Genomic DNA, 18,066 nt, shown 5'->3' with positions numbered 1-18,066 from the left:
AAGATGTGGTCAAGTATGACATGACATGTGTTGTGTACACACAAATGTACACACACACACACTAGTATTGCGCCCCACGTTTGCCTGAGCACAATTTGGAAATAAATGTGCTCTTGAGGAGTTATGCTCAAAGCCTCCCCTCCCCTCTAAATGTGCATTTTTAAACAGCTGTTATTTCCTCTGATCTGTTGCTTCAGGGCCACTTCTTACTTGAAACACTTTCTTTTGGTGAAACAGCTCAGGGGCCTGGAGGAAATCAAAGCCCTCCAGACTCACAAGAACACCTTTGTCTACCGAGCTGCCCTGGGCCTCAATGAGAAATATTTTCCTGACAACGAAGGTGAAAACTCAATTTCAGAAACAGGAGAAGGACCGACACCTTCACCTTTCTTGACGACTTTAAATTCTGAGTGAGAGACCAGCCCAAAACATACTTCCTTCACCTGGCAAATGGCAGCATGTTTGACTTGACTATTTAAAGCTCTGCAAGTGGAAAGCATTCATTTGTAACAAATAGATTTATTTATTTTTTGTAATGAATAACTAATTACAAAGGGGGTGGGAAAGAAGTCATCTCAGACAGTCAGGGTCATGCTGCAAATGTAATGGTGCTATGCTATGTTATGCTTTCAGTGTGGGCAAATGAAGTCTATGGGTATGGGAAGCGAACACAGCCGCCATTTACCAAGGCAACATGATCAAATACTCCCCCTTTTGTTACAAGGTGGCTGTTTGCTATAGCCTCACTCACCAAATATAATGGGCATTGAAATAACTTTAGTTTCATATACATAACCATTCAAGTTGGCATTTTCGAACCATATCTACAACTGCATTATCAAACAGAACACATGTTCAGTGTCATGACTAGTTCCTCCAAGATGTTCAAATACGAAACTATTTATCTAAATGGAGAATGTCTAATATTCAGATGACGCGCGTTTTGAGGTGGGGGGGGGGGAGGACCACGAGTGCTATTCTTTGCAAAGCACTGCATTCAAACAGGCTTTCCTGAGTTGAATATATATTAAGCAGGCGTGGAGGACAGGGCCAAATTTCTCAAGGCATTTCTGGAAGAAATCGGTCTCAGTATCAAAGCTGCATGAAGCCTGCACTTCTAACAAAACAGATATGTTCATAATTTTGAATCAAGACAAGTTCTGCAACAGAAAAAAAACGCCAGTCAATTTCATGGACTGTTGAAATCATTATAAAATTAAACACATTTGTAATATTTGCTGAAGTGGCAGGGAAGGGGCCAGGACTGAGTCTCAGACCTTGTTCCCTCCTCACACTTCAAAGGCTTACCAGATGATGCAAACTCAACTTGAAGCCTAATTTTGCCGTCATAAGGACTAGGAATATGGGCTATAATTTCAGCTGAAAAAGAACTAAGCATGGGTTTAACTCTCTCACTGCAATCATGTTTTTCTAGGATTGGCTCACGTCCCTTTTTTTTTTGTAGGGGAGGGAAAGGATACCAAATTATTTATCCACTCTCAGGTTTGATGTTTCTGTTTTGCTTGTGCCAAACTTTTTTTTTTTAAAGCCCTGATTAGAGAATCGAGAAATTCCCGCTGTGTAATTCTCTGAAGAGGCTCGTCAGGAATATGCCATGATTTCACCCCAATCTGCATTTGACATGCCAACCTTGGCTGAAATGTGCTTGAATCAAGAAAGGTGTGTCTCTGCGCAACAAAAAGCACACTGAGCACAAAAACTACCCCTGGAGCTTAAAACCTCTTCTTCCCCCACAAATAATGCTTATAAAGGGACAGGTCCTCTTAATTAAAGTCTATCCCCAAGCAGAAACTTGTCACTTGTCACACGCTGAAGGCTGCTTTTGGTGGAAAGAACATGTCACTTTTACATGTTGAAGGTGACACCACTTGTCACAGCTTTTGATTCTGAGGAAGGTGAGAAAAGCCATCCTGTTTTGTAATGCAGCTGTGCCACCTTCCAGTGGAGGAAGAGGGAAGCCATTGCAAGCGGGTGGGATAAGCCCATAAAACAGGAAGGGGCAGAAGAGGCAGGAGCCAAGCTGCAAAGGAAGGATGGGACTGAGAAACTCATACTACCAAAGTGGGCTGGGTTTTTGCATGAACCAGGTGTATGTTTGTGTCAGGGGACGGCCATCGGAACAGGGGAGGGAGAGCCTCAACGCTTCTGAAGAGCAGCTCCTCCTCCAGCAGTGGGGAAAGCCATGCCTCCAGTGGAGAAGTGAGGGAAAGGGGGAGCCAAGCAAAGGGAGGGCTCGAAGATGCTGCTGAGAGCCCAAGGGCCTCACCCAGCCCGGCTGGCCAGGAGGCACACATGCCGCTTCCGTCGCCAAGCTTACGCAGAGGGGTGAAATGTAAAGAAGGGAGGTGAAGATTCAGGGTGTCTAAGTTCTTATGTTGGGGGGGGGGCGGAAGGGGCCACTCCTGGAATCTGCAAGTGACTAAGACGGACATGAACTTTGTGGTTCAGCACTGTAAATAGTTTGCACCAATAAAACCTGTAAAAGACAGGGCAGAGTCCTGCCTGGTTACTCACGAGCAACCGCCACCAGCACCTGACAATTTGGGATGTCACTTGAGCACCACTTTTAAGCTCAAAAATAAGAAGTGTGCGATTGCAGTGCACAAAGCAGCTAAACCCACACCACTCCCCCACTAAGATCCCATTGTTATAACCTCAAACTCTACAGAAGGATCACAAATCAACAAGACTTGTGCAACAGAATAGCGGCAATATCAAGTGACTCATATTCACCTCACCTTGCACAGGAGAAATTCCCAAAAGCTCATCTACTATATATTTGGGAAAGCAGTTTGCCTGCTTGTCTGCCTGTCTGCCTGTCCTTTATGGGTTCAGACGTATTGAGATATTGCTGCCATACTCAGCACAAGGGTTCCTGAAGTGGGGGGCAGTGGTCTTCATCTACCTTTGGACACCAGGCACCATTTTGAATCAAGATGGCAGGCCCAAATGTGACTTGGGTGTAGTTCTGCCTAATTTGGCGTGGCAGTTAGGAACGAAGTTTCGCTAGGGGGAGGAGGTAGTTTTCGCCAATTTTTTGCAAACGCCGTGTCCGCACACCCCCAAACTCACAAATTACTCTATCCATTTAAAAATCTTTGCTTGTTTCTTTGAATTACTAGGCAGTGCCCGGCACCCCCTGCTACTTCCTTATACAGGAGCAAATAATATATTTGACAGCAGGAAAAGGATGTGCCCCAGCATTCACCCACAGCCTTACCATCATCAACTATGTCTTGAGCTGCTACCGAATTGGTGTACACCACTAAATCAGAAAGATCGCGACACAGCTTCATCGTTTTTCTCCGCCGACCCAACCTGCTGAATAATGGTAAAAGAGGGGGATTTTTTTTCCAAAATGGCTAGATTTCTCAGCTTCTCTCTCTATCCTACTACTAAGCCCAGACAAATCCAATGCCTTTTCTCAAACAACAACAGTTATTACTTGACTAGAAGGCATGCTACAAAATAAAAGACAACCAAACAGAGGAAAGAAATAGGCTGGCCAAGAGGTGAAACCTTTTCCAAAACTCTAATTCATTTTTTTAACCCTGCCTCTGCCTCTCCGCCCCACAACCCATCCTTCATACAGATATGCCTTCCAGATACATCTCTCCAACAGAAGCAACAGGTTCTGGATAGAAATAAGTTCTCTTATTAAATGAAGGCAAGATGCGCAGGACAATAGGAAGAGGGAGTTTTGGCTCTGCAGAAAATATATGCTTTGTTTATTACATTCAGTAGCATAATGAGTTTAGGCAGGCAGTATTTTTGGTTCTGCCTGTTTTCATCTAAAAATTGAATATGTCCTCACACACAAACACCCAGTATTGCTTTATTCATTCTAAAGAGCTAGTGCCAGTTACATTCCGGGGGAAATGTACATTTGCAGACTGCCTGATTTGGAAGTAAAACAGCTGGGGGAAAGTGACAATTACTAACCTGTATAGCTGTCCAGGTTCCTTCCCAGAACAATTTTGTTGAGAATCCTCATCATCAGATGCGCTATGAGATTTGGGCCTTGGTTTTGCTGCCTTCTGATTGAGAAAACAATATCTGATTTAACTGTGTGGTGAACTATAAACAGTTACCATTCATTTCCAGTGTGGTCTGCTCAGGCTGCATTCACAATGAAGTCCCCCACTCCACCACCCCATTTTTACCTCCCCATTTTCACAATGTTTCCCTAACTGTTCATTTCTGCGTTCTGATTGAGATTTCACATGGCGTAAAAGCCACTTACAGAAATATAGTGGAATACAGAACAAGTTTAGTGCTCATTTTTCTGTGTTATTTGAAAACAAGTTTGTGTCTCCCCTCCCCCCCCCCGCCCAGAAACAAGTACAGTGGTACCTCAGGTTACATACACTTCAGGTTACAGACTCCGCTAATCCAGAAATATTACCTCAGGTTATGAACTTTGCTTCAGGATGAGAACAGAAATCGTGCTCCAGCGGCAGGAGGAGGCCCCATTAGCTAAAGTGGTGCTTCAAGTTAAGAACAGTTTCAGGATAAGAACAGACCTCCGGAACGAATTAAGTTCCTAACCCGAGGTACCACTGTACTGTTTTTGCTAAATTCCACTGTATTTCTGGGTGTGGCTTTTATGTTGTGTGAAAGCTCAAACAGAATGCAGAAATGAAGAGTTGGGGAAATGACGTGAAAATAGAATAAGCTGCCATGTGAATGCAGCCTCAGGCTAACAGGAGCTTCCCAGGGTCCCAAAAGGAGATTTCCCTCACTCTTTCCTCCCTTGAGCATTTTAAATGGAAGGATCAGGGATTGAACCTGGAACATTTGGCTTGCAAATTCGTGCACTTGTCACTGAGCTACTGCCCTAAGCACTATTGCCAAGAGTTATGTTCGATTTACAAAGGTTTTGCTCCAGCCAAGATTAATAGCTGGTAAGAGTGACATTAACATATATGAGAGAGTGCTGGAGGGGAAATAGTTAAATAGGTTGCACAGACAGGACCCAGGGGGGTGGAGTCAGTGGGACTATAAAACCAGTTCTGGGAGGAGTTCTGGGAGGAGGTCCTTGGGAGTTGTTGATGGGTAGTTGGTTGGATTTAGTGAGTTGGCTGGTTGGGAAAGGCAGTTGGTAATAGAGAGACAGTTAAGGCAGTGGGTTCTTGAGTGTGGGGAGGTAGAAGAGATAGAGAGAGGAAAATAAGATGAAGAAAGTGAAGAGCAACAACGTTTGGAATGCTGTAAAAGCTTTGTTTGTGTCTGAAATAAATTACACTCTTCTTTATTAATTGAGAAGCTGACTGAGACTGAAGTGATTTTACCAGGGAGGACCTGGTTGGTGGCAGCGGATTAGTGGTGTACGGGTCAATAGTCCGTGAGACGACCGGGGGCTCCATACGAACACCACAGTAAGTCCTGTTGATTTGACTGGGAAATAATTAATTTAATTGAGAAAGAATGAGCTCTCCCACTGAATTTGATGGCAAACCATCTTACTACCTGCTAGGCACATACCAAAAGGTGAGAGAACTGAACAAAATTTCAGTTGTAGCAGCGATCGTAAACTGCTTGCAAAAGAGCAGCCAGTTTACAGAGAACTAGGTTTCTATAAAGTCCTCAAACTTGCATAATTTAAGATTTTTTATGGGGGAGGGGTGGGGGAGTTATGCAGAGTGCTGAAACCCATTGTCACAATCATTTTATACCTACTTTCCCAGACAGCAATGTATTTTGAAGGAAGGAAAGAAAGAAAGAAAAAAACAACCCAGGCATTTTCCTCCCCATGCGTCTATTTCTCTGTCGACCCTGAAATGTCAGTATTTCAAGGATTTATTGAATGAATGGCATGGGAAGGTCAAAGAAAAAGTATGGGACTCTGGTGAAGGACAATGGTGGGGATGTCCAGCAAAATGCAATGCCAACATCTAAAAGGGAATATATCAAAACCCTCCCACATATAGGGGTACAATTCTTTTAAAGAACTATTTATGAGCTAAATGATTTTTTGTGAAATTCATTCACATCTGCAGAATTTTACATTTTTAAATTCAAAGGGAAAACGCTTCCAGTACAGCATCACTAAATATCTCTTATTGCCAGAAGTGCACAAAGTCAATCAATTTCCACAATGGTCATTAAGGAGAATATTCATATTTTTTTTATGCAGACATGGAAAAAAAATCAGGGCAAGCCTAATTAGGCTAATTAGCTGAAATCGTTGCATTATTGAAATATTTTGCAGTCTTCAAAGTAGTAATTGTAAGTTCTCCAGAGGCTGGTTTCTCTCACAAGCATTCTACTGTACAACATTTGTTCTCTTATCAGTGTGCTGGGAATGTCAATTGCCAATAGTCCCCATTAGCAAATATGAGCTGGAAGCCTGCGAATTGAATGAATAACAGCTCATTAATTGTCCATTTTCAGTTCCTTGAAAGCCAAAGAACGTTACATATAGGAGTGTGTGTGTGTGTGTGTGTGTGTGTGTGTGTAAAAGTATGTGCTGCCAGCTAAAGTTTAAAGAAATAATGTTTTACACTGGCCTTACCATCTGCAGAAAGAACTGGTGAAACAAAGCTGGGAGTCATGAGTGGGAAAGGGATCCTGCACTTATGTCTTGCTTGCAGGCTTTGTATAAGCTGCCTGGTTGGCTACTGTGGAGATGTTTGAGTTGATCCATCAGGGCTCTTTTCTTGATTCTGTGCTGTCAGGGAACTGCCATCGGCTCAGGGGTGAGAGGGGGAAAGCCGGATGGATTACAGAGAGCCCCCAAAGATCATGGGAAGCAGCACCTCCTCAGCAGAGGAGAGTAACAACACCTCCAGTGGAGAGGAGCTTCAGGGCTCGGAGGAGGCGAGGCGGTGCCAGGACACCTTGCCTGAGCAAAGCAGGGAGGAGAGAGGTCCTCCGTTACCAACGCCCTCCCTGCGCAGTAGGCTTCCGCGCCGAGAGGGGAAGCACAGATTGAGCGTCAAGAAACTACACTGCTGGGGAAGATTTAAGAACCGCCCACTCACAGATTCTGCCAGTGAATGTGTGAGCCACAGAATAGTGGCACTCTGCATAGTGAAGGGCTTTTGGCACCAGTAACGAGGCTTTGCAGCCGACCAGGGAGGCATTTGCCTGATTGCTCTCGAGTAACCCCCTGGTATCCTTTCATGTGCCATGCGAAGGCTCCAGTTATATCATGGCTGACCTTGGACCACTCACATTCTCTCAGCGTAACCTAGCTCACAGGGTTGTTGTGAGGTCAAAAGGGGAAGAGCTCCTCGGAGGATACGCGGGACATAAATATAAAAATAAAAACTGCCTATTCTTGCCGACCAGTGCCTCCATTTTCCCCAGCTTCTCCTGCTGTTTCCCCACGACTGTTTCAGATTGCAAGCCCCTTGGAGGTTGGGACTTGTCATACCTGTTCTATGTAAAGCAACACGTACACAGAAGCCGCTCTAGAAATAAAATAATAATTATTATTATAACCATGCAAAACATAGCTGGAAGTTTTAGCTCTGCTTACCTTATGTTTACCAAAATTGCTCATTAGTCTACTGTGGGATTTCTTGCCAGTATCTTTTACATCCGAGTTCTATGGAAGCAAAATAAGCAAATAACCCAATAACTAAGGAAATAGGGTTTTTTTATATAGTAAACACATCTATTGTATTTGCTTCCAAAAGAACGGGACTATATGTGAAAATCAGCCTTCCCCAAACTGAGGCTCCCCTCATGTTTCGGACCAGAACTCTCATCACAGAGTATAAGCTAAATATTATATATATCAGCACAGACTGTAATATTTAGCTTGTGTCTGTACTCCCAATAATTAAGTTCTTTGAAGGGGTCGCAGGAATGCAAATGAAGCGGATATCTGGTGCCCAGATAAAGAGAGGAAAAAGAAGAATCGACTTAAGAGGAATAAAAAATGAAAAGCGTGATCCAAGTGAACAAACATATCAAACCTCACACTTCCGAAACCTGCAGATAAACAGGGAATAAATAAATAAAAAATGCACACAACCCAAAGACACAGAGACAGAAGTGATGTTTGCTAGGCCACCTGAGGTTTGCTGTAAGAGAGTTCCCCTGGGTCATCAGTTTGATGATCTGTGGCAGGACCCAGTGTTGCTGTCAGAACATCACATCCCTTTATCTCTTTGAAGAGCTGAAAAGAGGCACTGAAATACATCGCCTCAACTATTCACAGCACAAATCCTTCCAGTTACATAAATGCGCGGCCTGTGGCAGAAATGTATTTTCCATTAGCCTTTTTTCGCGGAGAACAAGTAATGGCTTCTCCTTTCTTTTCCTTTTTTTGGCTAGTCAAGCTCGACAAACTCAAACCTACTTTTCCAAATATTTATTTCCAGTTCAGGATGCAGGATACACCCCGGGGTATTTCTTCAGCACATGCAGGGGGGAGAGCATAGTTCACTCACAGCTCTTCCACCCCTTCCTCTTCATACGCACTAGCAAATGATGCCTATTTAACATTAAGCATCACTTTCAGTTTCCTCTTTCAGGGACATTACTCATCCCTATGGGATGTAACATCACTGAAGCACCCAAATACATTTCCTGTTTGCCCAGAGTGGACACACAGGGGAATGTTGCTCCAGCCAGGAGGACTTCCTGTCACACCTGGTCTGGAGCATCCTCCCCCTGCATGTGACCAGGTAGATGGGAGTGACCCTGGCAGACCCTATAAAGGGGCTAGTCACGTAGCCATCTTCCTCTTGACTCTCTTGATCCCTTGTCTCCATTTCGCCTTTTGCTGTCTGCTGGCTCTCGGCCAGCAGCACATGGGCTCATCCCTCACAGAGGATGAACCCACACTTTTTTGTGTAACTGTAACTACAAGATAGGGACGCGGGTGGTGCTGTGGGTTAAACCACAGAGCCTAGGACTTGCCGATCAGAAGGTCGGCGGTTCGAATCCCCGTGATGGGGTGGGCTCCCATTTCTCAGTCCCTGCTCCTGCCAACCCAGCAGTTCAAAAGCACGTCAAAGTGCAAGTAGATAAATAGGTAAACGGCGTTTCCGTGCGCTGCTCTGGTTCACCAGAAACGGCTTAGTCATGCTGGCCACATGACCTGGAAGCTGTACGCCGACTCCCTTGGCCAATAAAGTGAGATGAGCGCCGCAACACCAGAGTCGGCCACGACTGGACCTAATGGTCAGGGGTCCCTTTACCTTAACTACAAGATAAAGCCACCTTCAGGATCATACTGTGAACTGAATGTAAGTAAACCTTATTGTTACAGTGGTACCTCGCAAGACGAATGCCTCGCAAGACAAAAAACTCGCTAGACGAAAGGTTTTTTCGTCTGCGATTTGCCTCGCAAGACGAATTTCCCTATGGGCTTGCTTCGCAAGACGAAAACGTCTTGCGACTTTGTTAAGCCGTTTAAACCGTGCTTCGCAAGACGAAAAATTCGCTAGACGGCAAAACTTGCGGAACGAATTAATTTCGTCTTGCGAGGCACCACTGTACTTTTAAAAGAAGACTGTTGTGTTATGATTGTTTTTAAGAGAGAACTAAAGGGGATTTACCAGGAACAATCCAATCTGGACAAGCCAGACTGGATTGCTTAACTCAAATGATTCTCATGAATCCATCAACTGCTTCCTGCAATGTGCAAGGGAATGTGCTCTGCTACTAGCTCACTAGCGTGAGCGAGGAAGGATAGTATTTAATCAATATATCCTCTCCTACTATCCACAGCATTCCCAGAATCCTTAGTTTGACCTAGGCTTGCTGGGCTCCATGTAGTGGTCTTCCGCCAAATGGCAAAGGTCTTTGCCCATTGATTTGCTTGTTTTCACTAACCGGTTTTATTGGATTGTTTTGCTCTGTGATTGCTTTTGACGTTTATGTTACTGCTGCAGTAATAAAAAGAAACAAGAAAACCCAGTGTGGTATAGCAATTCACGTGACAGAAAAGGGTAGAGAATGGTACAAATTACAAATTCCCATTCAGCCATGGAGCTGAGTGGAGGAGGAGGAGTTTGGATTTGATATCCCACTTTATCACTACCCTAAGGAGTCTCAAAGCGGCTAACATTCTCCTTTCCCTTCCTCCCCCACAACCAACACTCTGTGAGGTGAGTGGGGCTGAGAGACTTCAGAAAAGTGTGACTAGCCCAAGGTCACCCAGCAGCTGCATGTGGAGGAGCGGAGACGCGAACCCGGTTCACCAGATTACGAGTCCACCGCTCTTAACCACTACACCACACTGACCTTGGGTCACCCACAGCCTCTCAGACTAATCCAACCTCACAGGGATCTTGTGGCGATAAAGTGTTCCCTGTGAAGAGGGAAGGATTGCTAAATCACTGGGAATTGTGAGGAGACTAGGGATCTCCCAAGAACTCTCAGCGTCCTTAACAAACAACAGTTCCCAGGAAACCATGACCATTAAAGTGGCTTGATACTACTTTAAATGTAAAGTGCAAATAGGGCCTCAGTTGCTCAAAAGGTTTAAACCTCTCCATGTGAGCGGGCATGGAAGGAACAGAGGGAAAACCTGGCACTTGGTGTCCAACTATATATTTCTTTATTTAAAAGTCGCTGACGAGAGTCTTTGAGCCGAACTCTTAGGGCTAAGAAAGGAATGTTAGCTGCTGGCAACAGAAAAGAGAAGACATATGGACTTTTTGACAGTCAAAGGAAATATTCCCCCTTGTATGTCCCTTAAAGGTCTGTGCCTCCAACAGAAAAAAATATTTTTAACATGACCCTGCAAGACACTTTTTAGAACTTTTAAAGGGATAAGAATCAAATATTTAGCACACATTTTCAAAGTTGCTTCAAAAAGACTAACTTTAGGTTGCGAATGATTTCCCAAATGGTCTCCCAATCACTTTTAGTACTTCTTCTGCCATTCATTGCTTTTTTAAAATGCTATATTTATTTAGGTTCGTGATAAAATGTTTCTTGACCTACTTCTTGAGACAAATTTTATGGGGGGGGGGGTCGCACAGTACCATTCCCATGGCGGATGATTATACAGTCTAAGGTGGTGATACTTTTAATTAATTAATCATCTTCCACATACATGTCTCAAGGCGATCTACACAATACAATAGAAACAGCTAAAAACAGTTAAAACATCACAGAAAATAACAGCAAATTAATTTAAAAATGGTAAGAGGAAACACTAATGGCAGAGACCTATTCATCCAGCTAGGTCAAGCTTGTCAGAACAAAATATTTCTTCAGATGTTTCTAAAAAGTGTAGATTGTGGGCACCTGTCATATTCTGACAGGGGTCTTCCACAGAAGAGGGGCAGCCACACTGAAATCTCTGCTCCAAGACAGATCAAGTTTCTGATCTTTTGGAAACAACTGGGGATACAAGAGATCAGGCAGTCACTCAATAACTTAGTCCCAAGCTGTATGATAGGGCAGGGAGAGTGGCGCTGTGGGGCAGATAAGATTCAAATTTGGTTTTAAGGTGCCACATATAATCTTGCCATTATTATGTTTTTTGTCAGTATAATTTAATGTTATTCCATTGTGGAGGATATAAACCACTGTATGGTAGATTATGTACAGCCTGGAAAGTGAAGCTGTGGATGTTTTCAAGCAGGCTTAGTGAACCAGTGTTGAGAGACACTTAAAGTCCTGTCACTATAACAATAATAACAACAATTTATTATTTATACCCCACCCATCTGGCTGGATTCTATGGCAAGGCAGATTTCTGAGGCAAATCAATAGCCATTAACTATGGTTTCCTAATTCAGATATGCCAAATCATAGTTAGTGTAGACAACGGTTTACAAATCTGCTTCAAACCAATCATAGTTTGGCACAACTGCAAGTCCCTCCACACAATGCCATTAGCCATGAGTCACATTGAATACCTTCCTAAAGGAAAACACTTCTTCTGCTTTTCCTAAACATCCTGGTAGGTCACAATGAAGGTGATTCGGATGCATTTTCTGCAGCTCATATTTTCCAGAAAAGATCCAAATGTGGAACTATCATTCTCACCCAGAACATCCACTGTAAATCTTTATTTGCAAATACATACATAAATACAAAGGTATGCTGCTTCCTTAATTTATTTGTTTTTTGGAGGTGGGAAAGTAACTTCTTTTTAAAAGCAGCTCCTATACAATGCATTTTGCAAATTTCACTGAGAGGCATTTCTTATATAAAATGAAGCATGACTCTTTCTCACAGCAAACCTGCAATGAATGCTAACCTCATCTCAACAATGCTAGAAGAACTCAGTAGAAAGGGGGAGGGGAAGAAAAGAGAAATCTTACCTGTTTGAAGTTTACGTTTAAACCTTCGTGTGTTGCTTTTAAGAGTGCTCTCACCGTGAAGCTGTCGGGGTCTTCTTTGTCCCTGATCTGAGACTCTTTTAGCAAGGATTCAAGTTTCTTCCTTATAAAAGATTCCATCTGGTGCTCTGTGGTGCCATTACTCTGAAATAGATCAGTCAGGCCAATGCAAAACGCTCAATGGATTTTTTTTTCTTTTCTTAAGCAAACAGAGCAGGGTAGTTGTTTCCACTCCCAAGTAAACTGATTCTCCCTACAGGTTCTTTGCAGTAGTAGTGAATTTGGGTAAAAAAGGAAACTAAAATCTCTTCAAGGTGGGTTTTCATTCTAATATTCTGCCTGTTAGAACTCCTGGGGTGGCAATAAAAACCAGTGTCACTTTCCCTAAAGAGTCAATCCTCCCTCAGCATTTCCCTTACAGATTTGGGGACTGCCTTACTCAATAGGCTGTCAGCCTTCACTAACCTAAAGGTAAAGGTACCCCTAACCATTACATCCAGTCGTGGATTACTCTGGGGTTGCGGCGCTCATCTCGCTCTATAGGCCGAGGGAGCTGGCGTTTGTCCGCAGATAGTTTCCGGGTCATGTGGCCAGCATGACTGCTCTGGCGAACTAGAGCAGCGCATGGAAACACCGTTTACCTTCCCGCTGGAGCGGTACCTATTTATCTACTTGCACTTTGACGTGCTTTCGAACTGCTAGTTTGGCAGGAGCTGCGACCGAACAATGGGAGCTCACTCCGTCGTGGAGATTTGAACCACTGACCTTCTGATAAGCAAGCCCTAGGCTCCGTGGTTTAGACCACAGCGCCACCCGCGTCCCATCACTAACCTAGGCCTCCCCATAAAGTTTAGACTACAGACCCAGTTACTGGCCGAGGCTGATGAGAGTTGTTGTCCAATAGATCTTTGGGCCACCAGGTTTCCGACAGTTGGGGTACGTTATCTTGGCAGTAAGATCTGTCATTTCTATAGGACTGGTTGCTGGAGTGTGAATTCGTGTCTGTCTATATAGGATTTTGTGGGTGGATTTTATCTATTGCTGGCTTAGCTTCAGCAAGGGTTTGCATTGTTGCTTTTAATTCTATCTATTTTACTGTGTCACCTAGATAACATTTTTTAATGAGATGCATAAATTGGGAGTGGGGTGGGGAAAACCAACCACAGAGACAAAACAGATGAGCACTTTTTTTTTTAGAACAACACAACCGAAACTACCTGGAAATAAACTGATGAACATGAAGATCCCTCAGAAATACTTAAGATATACCGTATTTTTCGCCCCATAAGACGCACTTTTCCCCTCCAAAAATGAAGGGGAAATCGGGGTGCATCTTATGGGGCGAATGCCTGCAAGCCTCGCGCGCCCGGCAGGAGGTCCCACCGGGTGCGCGAGGCTTGGGGCAGCAGCCTGTCGCCCGAAGCACGGGGAGCCCTCCGGAGGGCTTCCCCTGCTTCGGGCGAGTGTCAGCAAGCCTCGCGCTCCCGGCAGGAGGTCCCACCGGGTGCGCGAGGCTTGGGGCGGCAGCCTGTCGCCCGAAGCACGGGGAGCCCTCCGGAGGGAGCCCTCCGAATTAAATTAACAGAGTGCTGTATCTGATGCTACAGGAGATGCAAGGAACTTCCCTGTTTGCAACTCGCAGTCAGCTCCAGAGGCTTATGGGAGCCTCTACAGCAGATTCTGAGAGTGCAATAGTGAAGAAATGGAAATGTGATGCTATCCACAATGTTAGCCTGAAATATTCAGTAGCTTTATAGCAAGTGGGATGCGGCAAACACACCCATGCTTCTGGTTGGGTATTATTATTTTTATTATCATCACTATTGATTTATTAATTGTCTTCTAAACAACCATCTCAAGGAGAAAAACAAAGGCAGCAGATACATTTAAAACAAAATGAAAACCATACTGTCAGGGGCTCAGGAGCAGAGGTACAGGGGAGAGAGGAAATGGAAAGCGAAGGGGAAGAATCTGAGGGCAGCGTAGGGGAATACGACAGTGACCCGAGAGATTCCATGAGCTTCTCCAGCGAATCAGAAGATTCCCAGAAGGAGGCGCCCATGGTCAGGGCAAGGGGGGTCCCGGGGGGGACACACCAGAAACAAGGGGCCAGCGGGGACTCACAAAGTAGCAGCTGGAAATCAGGACCAGCTTCCCCACCAGAGCGTAGTGGGGGGGAAGAGTCCCATGGGGCAGGGCCAGCGTCCCCTCCAGCAGGGAGAGAGGATGAGTCAGGGCTGACCACGCCTCCATCGGAGAGTGAGGGAACGGAAGGAATATCGGGTCCAGCTAGCCCCCCCGAAGGGGGAAGCAGTGACAGGAGCAGTGTAACGGTCAGGAGGAAGGTTGCCGGCTGGGCGCACGCGCCAAGTTCAAATGTACAGGCGCGCAGGACAGCAGAAAACCCAGATTGGGAACCAGGTCCTAAAGCCCGCCGGAGGCAAGGAGAAGAATCAGGGGATTCAGCGTCAGAAGAGTCTAGGAAGGGCGAGACCCCAGCTGACATGCGGAGCCAGAGGCGGAAAGAGCAGCGGAAAAGGTGGAGCAGGGCTAGAGTCTTAAACTGGTGTATGGGGGGAGGAGATTCAGACGGAACTTCAGCGATCTAGAGTTTCAGACATAGAGCTGCACGCTGCTGATGTGAAAGACAAACTGAACTTCAATAAAGACTTTTGTATATAACAACGAAGTGGCGTTGTTCCTTTGTGAGCTGGGACCTAGGGCAGCTCTGACACATACATAATAGATACTCATGGTAAAGACCTATTCATCTAGCTAGGAAAGTCTAAAATGCCTTCAACAGCTTCCAGAAAGTGCGGGCAGTGGGCACCTGTCGTATTTTGACAGGAATGCTCTTCCATAGAACAGCCACACTAAAAGCCCTGCTCTGAGTCATCAATCTTGTTCCCTAAGTAGCATTTCCTGGTCTCCACTGTGGTTTTGGAGCTGTTGCTACAGGAAAATAAAATGTGTTCATGCAGAGGTGGCACTGAGGGGATATAACTTCTTGGGTCACTGCGTGCAGTTTCTCTGCCTTGTGCTTTGAGCACCCAAAGACAAATCATCTCTCTGTGGAAGACAATCTCACAGAGGGCACAAAAGGGGTGATTCAGTGTTGTGCAGCGTTCTGAGCTTCACCATTTGAAACAACCATTTAGGAAATGGTTTTTCAAAATGGGAATGCTCTCAAGGTTCCCTCATGTCTGTTAAGTATTAATGTGTTCATCTGATTTCAATTTGGTCCTTTTTATGCATAAATGTAAGACAATGCTGCAGTGTCGGATAATCTTGAAGTACCCTGTGGTAAAAGTGCTTAAGAGAGGAACAGTATTATGAGCATCTGCCGCTCTCTCTCTGAACCAAATCTGATGGGGCCCTGTAATATCTAAAGCAGCAAAACAATTCCCAGCCTGCTTGCAAAATGTTTATGTCCCACTAGCTGATGCAAATTAGGAAAGAGGCAGGAAAGAGCTCGTTTTGTAGGCATCTTGGTAAACATAAGAGCTCCACTGTGGGCAAGGTGGAGAATGAGAAACCAAAATCCGCACTGTCACATGCTGACCTGCAAATCACTGGAGTCACCTTGCCAGTTGCCTAGACGGACCAACTCTCTACCAGACCGGTAAAAGATTATAAATACATGTGAAATATTTTGAGCCAGTCAAGTATGAACTCCTCTGAGCTGGAACAAACCATCTGTTCATGACTGAGCAGCCTTGCTGCATTGCCACCGAGCAAAAGATTTCATTTTTTCAAAAATCCACTTCCAGACAAGACACAAATGGAAAACAGCATGAGGAAAGAAGAGCAAGTGCAGACAGAAGAAACAAACAGTCAATGTACAACATGGTGGAGAAACAAGGGAGATACACACACACACACACACACACACACACACACACACGGACACACACACGGACACAGGTGGCGCTGTGGTCTAAACCACTGAGCCTCTTGGGCTTGCTGATCACAAGGTTGGCAGTTCAAATCTGTAAGACAGGGTGAGCCTCCGTTGCTCTGTCCCAGCTTCTGCCAAACTAGCAGTTCAAAAGCATGCCAGTGCAAGTAGATAAATAGGTACCGCTGTGGAAGGTAAACGGCGTTTCCTCCGTGTGCCAGAAGCAGTTTAGTCATGACCTGGAAAGCTGTCCCTTGGCCTGAAGCGAGATGAGTGCCGCATCCCATAGTTGCCTTTGACTGGACTTAACCATCCAGGGGTCCTGTACTGTGTGTGTGTGTGTGTGTGTGTGTGTGTGTGTGTGTGTGTGTGTGGTGTCTCATATGTGGAACTCTTCTCATGAGAACAGAGAACACACACACATACCCACTGTTCTCATGAGAAGAGTTTTATATAAAAAACTATATAAATAATACACACACACACACACACACACAGTATAACTGGGTTGGATCCACAGTTCCCATGAGAAGAGTTCCACATATGGAACACCAGTACTGGAGAAAAGGGGAATGCAATTTTCATTTATTCCCAATTCCCTATGTCTCTAAAAAGTCTAGAGAACTGAGGGAACCTACATAACAGTGCAGATGGTGGTATATGATAGACTGCAGTGGGAAGAGGGTTTTATTCCCCTTTCCCCAGAAGGAGTCTCTGCTGGATCGAAGTCCCTTCCACCAACAGAAGGAGTCTTTTCTCTTCACCAGAGGGCAATTTGTATCCAAGCCATGATTAATCATCCTCGTTATCCCAGCAGCATCAACACACATCAAACTTTACGGAGTTTCATAAAAGATAGGCCTCTTGCCTTAAGGACCTTAAAATCTATGTTAGTGGGAATATCAACGTATGGCTAAGAAGTTCTTGTACCTGGAAGCACACCTCAGCAAGGAGCCTCACCACAGGCAAGTGAGAATAGGGCGATTAAAACATGGTTCAGGTCCTTGAACGCAAAAACGTCACATGCAATTCACATTTCAACTTAAGCTGTGTGTGAAATGCAGCTCTACACAACTGCTGGGAAATTAGTTATAGGGAAGTTGCTAAGCACACTTACGTAAGAAACCTTCAACTTGCAATCATCTTCAATTTCATCAGCGCTGTCTTCATCAGAAACCTCTCCTTCTTCAGCATCTGCTCCAAGACTATAAGGGAGCTTTTTACCCTGAAAAAAATGAGCATTACAGCACAAAATTGCCATGGTCATTTGAAATCCAAATCGAGTACATCTTTATTACAGAGCAGAAATCTTTCCTTACGACAAAATATATTGAAGTCATCTGAAGACCTCCGTGATGATTCTATAAAATATGCAGGCATCACATAATTCTGTCTGCTTCTGATGTTCAGATTGTGAATGCCCTCGCTTACGTAGTCAAAATGGCAGGGAGCCCATCCATTTCTATTAAACAAAGGTTGCAAAATATTCTTTAAAATCTTCCAAATTGTTTGCGGTCCCTCCAAGTTTCAAATGGCCTGCACAGTTATTACGCATACACTCTGCTCTTTCATTCAATGAATTTCTGAAATATTTGGACACACTGATGGATCCTGCAGTGATCCCTGCAGAATACAGCTGATATATCTTTCTAATCTGGTGTGCATTCAGGAAATTACTATGTTTTCAACATGAAGCGCGCTCTCTCCCTTCCTCCTTTTCTTTTTTAAAAAAACCCTAGCCACTATTTCAATTTTAATTCTGAGCTACGCACTGTGTCGCCCAAAGAGAACCGAACTATGAGGATTTATTTCGAAGTTTACTGGGCAGTCCTAAATTAGAAGCTCAGCCTGGCTTCTGACAGATGTGCACTAAGGATTGCTGACATACTT

At 44.5% G+C, this 18,066-nt stretch overlaps 1 protein-coding gene and 1 long non-coding RNA gene across 11 annotated transcripts in view; one reads left to right on the top strand and one right to left on the bottom strand.

The window, feature by feature from the left end:
- Window positions 1-18,066, bottom strand: part of PLCH1 (phospholipase C eta 1) — a 160,195-nt gene that overhangs the window by 20,245 nt on the left and 121,884 nt on the right. For 7 of the 10 annotated variants that reach the window (XM_081189890.1, XM_081189881.1, XM_081189889.1 and 4 more), the window contains 5 exons: window positions 17,294-17,401; window positions 12,261-12,422; window positions 7,505-7,573; window positions 3,964-4,058; window positions 3,242-3,342 (listed from right to left, as the gene is read on the bottom strand). In XM_081189890.1, the coding sequence (XP_081046016.1) occupies window positions 3,242-3,342; window positions 3,964-4,058; window positions 7,505-7,573; window positions 12,261-12,422; window positions 17,294-17,401 (535 nt within the window). The remainder of the gene's footprint in view (window positions 1-3,241; window positions 3,343-3,963; window positions 4,059-7,504; window positions 7,574-12,260; window positions 12,423-17,293; window positions 17,402-18,066) is intronic. The other 3 variants (XM_081189883.1, XM_081189886.1, XM_081189882.1) reach the window with 1 other exon arrangement.
- LOC308585250 lies at window positions 21-6,047 on the top strand. The gene is made up of 3 exons (XR_014007196.1): window positions 21-32; window positions 4,923-5,399; window positions 5,709-6,047. It is a non-coding gene; the product is annotated as an uncharacterized lncRNA (long non-coding RNA).

The sequence above is a fragment of the Podarcis bocagei genome, assembly GCF_964188305.1.
Source record: "Podarcis bocagei genome assembly, chromosome: 4".
NCBI lineage: Eukaryota > Metazoa > Chordata > Lepidosauria > Squamata > Lacertidae > Podarcis > Podarcis bocagei.
Note: the sequence above shows the minus strand (reverse complement) of the source record. Positions and strands in the feature narration are given on the sequence as shown.